Source organism: Helobdella robusta, assembly GCF_000326865.2.
Source record: "Helobdella robusta unplaced genomic scaffold HELROscaffold_6, whole genome shotgun sequence".
Classification (NCBI taxonomy): Eukaryota; Metazoa; Annelida; class Clitellata; order Rhynchobdellida; family Glossiphoniidae; genus Helobdella; species Helobdella robusta.
In genome coordinates, this window is record NW_008705330.1 from 3225046 (window position 1) to 3233539 (window position 8494).

General features: G+C 33.2%; 1 protein-coding gene across 1 annotated transcript; it reads left to right on the forward strand.

Moving 5' to 3' along the window:
- Positions 1-500: 500 nt before the first annotated feature.
- Positions 501-2904, forward strand: HELRODRAFT_164284 (hypothetical protein; the record flags this gene model as incomplete). Its single annotated transcript, XM_009029257.1, has 3 exons — positions 501-1828; positions 1886-2233; positions 2712-2904. The coding sequence occupies 3 exons, from the start codon at positions 501-503 to the stop codon at positions 2902-2904; spliced, it is 1869 nt and encodes a 622-aa protein (XP_009027505.1).
- Positions 2905-8494: the final 5590 nt, after the last annotated feature.

The following is an 8494-nucleotide window of genomic DNA, read 5'->3' on the forward strand; positions in this document are numbered from 1 at the left end:
GGCTTGAGCACTAAATGTGAATATGTTATAATTACTACGATTTTACTATCAAAATTTTATCTTAAGTCCAAAAATAGAAACAACTACGCGACATTTTTTGTAAATTTATTATTTATAGTTGAATATAATTTATTGTCGATCCTAAAATGGAACTGCTTTCAGTTATTTTTGTAGCGTGATTCTCAAATCACTCAATGTTTCGATTGAATTTAGGTTGTTTTTGGTAAACAGTATGACGTGCAATAAAGGATTTACGTCAAACGGTACAAAAGCGCAATGCGATTTTGTTTATTATTTTCTTTATTTACATTTAAACAAAGTTAGTTTTACAATTTCATAAATGACTTTTACATCAAATAACAATACCGTACTTTAGAACAACAGATATATTTTGAACTAATTTTTGAAATTGAAAACATTGTATCTTTGTGATCACGTTTATAAATGAAATATAAACTAATTTAATTTGTTCTCAGAGCGATTTATATTAAACATAAGAAATGAAAGCATCCGAAACGAAAAAACCAAGCGAATCTGCAAATATGTTTAAAGCAAACGATTGTTTAATTCAAAATCAAAGTAACTCTTATATTAGAAACAACGAATCAAAGAAAAATCCTGAAGCCATGTTCATGCTCAACTCAAACAGTGCAAACGATGCCTTCAATTTTCAAAGTCATGATAAAGAAAATAAAAAATCAAAGAAAAATACCGTTCCAAGGGTCAACTCAAAAAATGTTTGCATAGGTCGGAAACCCGCAAAAAATGAAAATGCCGTACATGACTTTGAAAACACGTCAGTGAAAACAATTTCCCCTGAAGATTGGAAATTAGCGACTGTAGCTGGGGATGATTTTTTTTCCGGTAGCAAACCGCCTGCCTTAGTGCTATCAACATTCGAAAATTATGGCGATGTAAATAATTCCGCCATCGAAAGAGTACTAAGTAGGGGAACAGTAGATTCAAACACGAATGAAGCAAATTTATATTTTCAACAAGAAAGATATCAGCCTGAATGTCCTTCTCAAGCAATCGTACAATCATATTTAAACAAGAGATTCAAGTTTCAAGCTCCAGATAATGAGGCTTTGCATAACGATGTAACAAAGAAAATTATGAAAGAATATTACAAAAATTGGCTCAGTCAAACAATGTGTGACTTAGCAATTACGACCGAAAATGGAGACGTTCTGACTCATCAGATCATCCTTGCAACGTACAGTCCTACCTTGGAAACTTTAATTAATCAAAATAAGCGCCCACTCTCACATTTCGTGCAGATAAACATGACCGACTATCCGAGAGATGCCGTTGCTGACGTCTTGAACTTTCTTTATACGACCAACTTGAAAGTTGATTGCAAAAACATCGCAAGTCTGGTGGCCATTGCTAGACAACTAGACTTGCCAGAAATTATCAATATGTGCGGAATCTACCTGACAAAAAATTTTGACCAGGACAGCATATTTTTACATTATTCAGTAGCTGCAAATAACCAGCTAAAGAATTCTAAAAACTTCCTCCTGAAAGTAATAGCGTCAAATTTCAGTGTCCTGGTGCATCACAATCATTTTAAATACATACCAGTCAATCGGTTGAAAAAAATTCTAACTCACGAATCATTATCAGGAGAAGAATTAGAAATCTTATTGGCCGTTATAAAGTGGATCGATTTCAACAGAGCCGACCGAACGCAGTATGCCAGGCAGCTGTTTTCTCATATAAGATTTGAATTGGTGGACCCTGAAGCCATTGCAAATCAAGTCGAAGTACACGACTGGCTCTTTTCAGACAAATCAAATAAAGATATAATATCAGAGGCTTACAAGTAAATGTTGGATGTTAAATAAATCATTAGACATAACATAAAAATTGTTTTATTTAGATTCCATGCTCTAGAAAGGAACACTGAAAACTCAAAAATTTATCACCGGACAAGCAAACAAATCTTGTCAACAGGTCTGGACATTCATCCGAGCGAATGTGTAAACGATAGCAACAACACGAACAAATTGTGGGTTGTTCAGCAACCTAAATTCAAAACAACGAAAGAACCAACGGACACGATCGATCGTCACTTGGAATTCAATTCAAAAACCAATGATCAATCAAATATTAATAAACTAGAAAGCGTCGATACTCTCAATGAAATGTTGGAACATCAGAAAAAAATTCAAGAAGCACAACTTCAGCTGGAAAAAATTCAACGACAAATTCTTGAACGAAATTCTTCGTTAGTTTTGTAGAAATTAAATTTTTACGACATAGGCGCTCTAACAAAACTTCATTTTACAGATAGGAAGTAAATTTATTTTGGCCAATGTCCACATTTTCTAAATAATGACGTAGCGTGCACTTTGAAGCTTAGGTAGGTTATAGACATTTTAGAGTGTTTTGTTAAGAAAGCCATGTTTGTCAAAAGCGGCATGCATATCAACAAATCTTCCAATATCGGATTTGCCTCTTATAAAATGAAATTAAAAATAAATTGAAATTGCGTTCGAACATTTTTCTTATATATTTTAAAATTAGTTTCCAGAGAACCAGGTGTAAGAACGATTTATTTTAATTTGTATATAACTTATTGTTATTTGGTATAACCTATAGTAAAACAATTTTTTATAATAATTTTGATGAAATTAATGATTAAAAAATATTATTTCATTTTTTCCTAATACGACAATTGACGTGAACAATTTTGTTTAGTCCAGGCAAAACGTCGAGCGAAAAAGCAGAAATCTGCCAGCAGCGGGACGACCCTCAAGACCCTCGTTGAACGACTTGCAGCGCCACATGAGTCTCATCATCGGCGTCAACAACGACATCGATGTCATTGTCAATTATATTCATATTGTGCTCAATCATAAACTTATTAAAATGATTGATTTCCCAAACAAAAAATAGATTCGATTAGCTATAATAAACACGTTTCATCAGCTTTTTAGAACCACTTTAATTAGTCTCCAGGATAACGCATTAAATTTTTTATTAAATGTTAACATCAGTTGAATTTGACGGTGTTTGAATTGTCAAAAAGTGTTCAGCTCTTGTCTGCACGAACCAAAAGACGTTGTTAGGTGTTAAAATTTGCTGTTATTACGCGATGGCATGGCTTGAATAGTGTTTGTGCGAAATTCAGTTACCATCAAACTCGTACGATGCGGCGGTTGCGCGTGCATATATAACATGTATGTATGAGCGTCTGTGGTGGGGATAGTATAGCCTTTGTGGCACGAAAGTTTAATAACAGTTATAGAATAGCATTGAAGAAGCTATCCATCATATGACTATAACATTTATTAGTTTAAAGAAAATTTTATTTCATCAACTTTTTAAGATAAAATTTCTTATTTTTGCATACAAAATAATAAAAAATATTTATGAATTATATTGAAGTTTAAAATACAAATTTTGAAACAGCGCAGTATTTAATTTTGTAATTTTCACGTTTTTTCAGTTGCAAATGATTTTAACAAGTTTTTTGCTAATTTAATAAATAATTCCATTTAAACAGTTTAGAGGATTGTCACCATCAATGCATCCATTAGGTTGAATTAGTTTTAGTGCTGTGTCAAAAGAGTTTACGATGGTTCCTACTATAGAAACATCGCTCGCTTATTAACGGTGCCAAGCTATAAAACGAGTTAGCCGAGTTGTTAAGTTTCTACTGATATACTTTCACGGGTGTTATTCACTTCTTTTTGCAACGGTTCGTCGGAAAGCCTGTGTTTACGATGTCGTTCTTACGAAACTTCTTACAGGTGCTACTCTATTTGGAAAAGTTTTTGGAAGTGTTTTCAAAATTTTCAAACAGCTTTTAAATCATAATTTAATTATTGTTAACATGCGATTTATTTTTCAGTTTCAAATTTTCAACCAATTAAGCTAAAACAATGTGGGAAAATATTTCTACATGACCTTTTCAACAAATTCATGACTTCATAAGCAAAAAACCATAAAAACTATCTAATTATTTGTTCCTAAAAATCATGGACTATTCTAAACATTATGCTAAAATTATGCAAAAATTCTAGTTGTTTGTAGCATTCACAACGCCATCGCTCAATTCATTTCATAATTTAAAAATTCTATTCACATAGTAATTTTTCCTTTGATATGATGTTTCCATTCCAAACAATTCCTACGTGTTCTTTCGTTACTTTGCCACAATAACCATGGAAGCTACTTTGGTCACCACATTTCGTCTTCCCTTATCTTAAAAACATTAACGTATGTAGTTTTAAATATTTCAATCAGTCTTGGTACTCCACATGTTTACACTCATCGATCAACTTCTTCCTGAACTCACCCCATTGTTTCCACTTCCCTCAACGTCCACAGGGACAACACGCAGGCTGTCCGCTTGAGTTGAGGTCCCACAGAAGATTTGTACACTATAGAGGAGACATCTTATCTTGTTTGAGGTTTTCTAAATGTCTGAATATAATATTATAAAACCAAAAATTGAAAAATTTTAATTCTTGATATATTGCTCAGGAAACGGAATTTCTCATCTTTTGTAAAACCTTTTGCGGACCTTTTGTGAAACTTTCATTAAACTTTTGTAAAACTTTTCAACTCTTGTAGAATCTTTCATAAAACTTCTGTGGAACCAGAAAAGATTCTGAATTCGAAACTTCACGTGAAATCACAAGGTGTTCAATGTTAGAGAAAGTTAAAAAAATTAAATAAATTTTCTTGTTGTCATGGCTCCATATATACATTCCCTGCTGTAAATAAATTGTAAAAATCTATGGTGATAAAATTGATTGAAATGTTGCTTGCAATTTATTTATATATGTCAGCTTTTTAACAATAAATTTTCAATGTTATATAATCACGTTTTAGCTTGAAGTTCATTGAAATTCAGACCACTATTTCTGAAATTATATTTTAGAACACACATTAACAAATATGGAATGAAGTATTTATCATTTCAAATTTAAAACCAAAAGTATACATTATCCCATTTCCATAGTGCAGTGTCTCACGCAGGCAATCATAAAATGAACTTTCCCGCACCCTGTTAAATTCCTCAACAATCGATGAATTAAATTAAATTCCAATACTTCCTTGCATAACAACTTGTTACTCACACACACACACACAGACACACACAAAACACACACGCACACACATACACACACGCACACATACTCACACAGACACAAATACGTATGTTTTTAAACTATGAAAACACGCGTGGTCATAACATCTTGCGACATTTTAGTAGTCTTCAGCATTCAGTAGATGTAATTCATTTGAGTATAGGACATAAAAGGAGCGATAACGACCAGAACACGTCGAATTGACAATTTAAGAATTGTTTAATGTTCTCTTCTTCATTGTATCGGCCAGGTTGGACGCACTCAAGACGTGCCTCGTCATCATTTTCTTCCTATTGCCGCTTTGAATAATTTTTAAAAGTATCCAGCTTTCCATCTACCTACTTTCATAGCCTTAAGTTATTGTAAACACTTTCTTTTAAATTAATTTCGAAGTGTGAACAAATTTTGTACCAGGCTTTCTTTCTTCTTGGTTCGGTGGACAACGTCAACCTTGCGTCCAAGATTTTTTATTTGGTCCAATCAAGTTATTTTAATAAATTAATTACGTTTCATTCTCACTCAAATAGCAGAAGCTGTACAAAGGAGGGAACAAATGTTTCAAAATGTATTGATTTCCTTCTTTATTGACTAGAAGTCGTGCGCAAATAAAAGAGAACTTGAAGGACGCTTGAATAAATTTATGACTGTACGTAAAATCTTTTTTTACAATAGCCATCAACTCTACACCATCCATCTTGCTGGCTTCCATTTAGCAAAGTTTTTTTCCATTATTTTATATTTTAGACAGAAAATCTCGTGTTCGTTGTCAACGGAGACTACCGGTGGTGGTCGAGATGGAAGACCTTCATATTTTATGCTACAAATGTTATAAAGCGAAATTAAATGAGTTTCAAAGTTTATGTCATGTATTTCTGAGCTATACTTAAAAAGAAGTTCAGTGCAGTTCAGTTCAAGATATGTCAGACGCTTAATTTATTATTTCAGAAATGTTCTGGCAGCTCTCACATGCACGCAGTTGCAACACATTGCATCAATCAACACTTCTATTGCTAATATCTTATTTAAGTAAAATTTATGTTCCTGAACTTTTAATATGAGAAGTGAGTGATAAAAAGTTGTACTGAACACCTTAAATGCTCTCAGATTCAAACATAATACCGATTAAAAACAATAATTAATAATTAGGATAGATTGCACACCATCACGTTTCATGAATAAGCTCCATCACCAAGTTTCTTGCAGTCGCCATCTGTCGACGCATGAATAAATTTATCAGCACACCGGCATCTTCTCTCGAATTACTTCAATTTTTTAAATTTTCGCTATAAACAAAATAAAAGATATACATTTTTTCATTTATAAAATTTAAACATTAGCTAGAAGATTATTCGTGTGTTTCGAGATAATGATTAGTTTTAACTAATCGTGGGACAAAGTTCTGTGAGATTGGCTGAGCCTTAGAACAACTCAATTAAAAATTTAAAATAAAACAATATAAAACAAATGAAAAGTTTTGAATGGAATGTAACCACACACCTGCATTGAATTGTGTTTAAGGAAATCCACGTGTTGTTCATTCGTAGTGGAAACATTTTTAATGTTCCTAACAATACAGCTAGGTCTGTCAAACGTTAAACCGCTTACATGTCATTCTATACTTATAATTAAACTTTTTCGTCACAAAGGCTGTACCTACCATCCAGACTCCAGACTACACGACAAGCATACATACACAGCATGTATGCAGGAACGAGCCCCGCATCGTATACGCTTGGTGATTGATAGTTTAAGTGTTTTGGAAAGACAGTATTCGAACCAGACACTTTTATTGACTGAGCGAACTTGCCGACACATTTGGGTTTCAGAGAGTTTTACATTAGCTGAGCTAAAGTGATATCAAAAAGTAACATACTATCACCGGCATAACACTATTGAGATGTATATAAAATAAACAACTCTGAACCTTTGGACTGTGACTGTAAGTCTTAAATATTTATAAGCAACAAGCAAGAGCTGCACTGGGGTTACACATTGGTTATATTTTATATGGACAGTCATTGACTGGCAGATGATTGCGGTTGGTGTAGAGGGTTATAATAACGCTAATGCTTCTAAGTCAGCGTTAAGTTCAAGTGCTATAGTTTAATTTCTGTAAAAATTTCATGAATAGAGCGATACACTTGTGAAATAAATGCCCTATAAATCATAAAAAATGTTTCTATTTCATATTTAAAAGTAAGATTTCTTTTACAAATATCATTCACTTTAAAAAAAATGTGCATCGACAAAGTGAAGAAATTAGATAAAAATTTTGTAGCTTTGGCAAGCACCGATCATTTAATCTGATTGGAAATTTTGACACTTGACACAAAATTAATCAAAGTATACATAGTAAAAAAAATAATTTCCTAGACTACAGCAGAAGTTGTTAATTGCAAGTGTCCTCGTGTCGCGTAGTACTCGCAGTGAGAGATAATGCAGACGTGACCCACAAATAGGCATGAGGAATGAACGATGCATCAAATAACTCAACCAACCAGAAAATTGCTACTGGTAAGAGATCGCCACAAATTAAATCGTTCACACTTGGAAAATGTGTATATCCAGAAAAACCACATACACGGGAGCCTGTATCTAGATATAAATTCAAACAAAACGAACACGCACGGCTGCAGACGTGCACAGCCAACGTGCTTGAGAGCGTCATTTATACGTGCAATGAAACACGTTAGTTCGTTTGCTCGTAAATTCAATTGGCGACAGACACTTCTATAAATTTATCCCGGCTAAATTTATGCCTTCCATGCGAACATCGCGCATTTGTGGGCACTTATTATTATTGAATTTATTTATTTTGAGGTCTCTGCAGCTGCTTACATCCTCTTGGTGCACAAAATTATTAGTTTTGCTTTCTTATTATCAACGATTGAATTCAGTTAATTCGTTCTTTCTTTAAATTATATAAAATAAAAAAATTGATAAACCACAATATACTCATCCATCCATCCATCCATCCATCCATCCATCCATCCATCCATCCATCCATCCATCCATCCATCCATCCATCCATCCATCCATCCATCCATCCATCCATCCATCCACAAAAAATAGTTCTGCGATGAACTTGTACAAACTCCAACAACAAGCTCAAGAGAACTGCGGTGATATTCCCGCTGTGACAACTTTTAAACCGAATGAACTCTAAACAGTCTCCAAACATGAAGCTGCGCAATTATATTCGGTTCAAATTTTAAATAATTTTTTGCTGTTTTTATCAAGTGTTTTTATTTCAACCTTATTTAGGTAATATTTTACAATATTCTATAAATTCTACCGAATGTTTGGCGTTAACATGTTTGTAGTTCGTTTTTTCGATTTTTCTCACTAAAGTTTTTTGGTGAACGTTTAGTTCATTAAATCAAAAT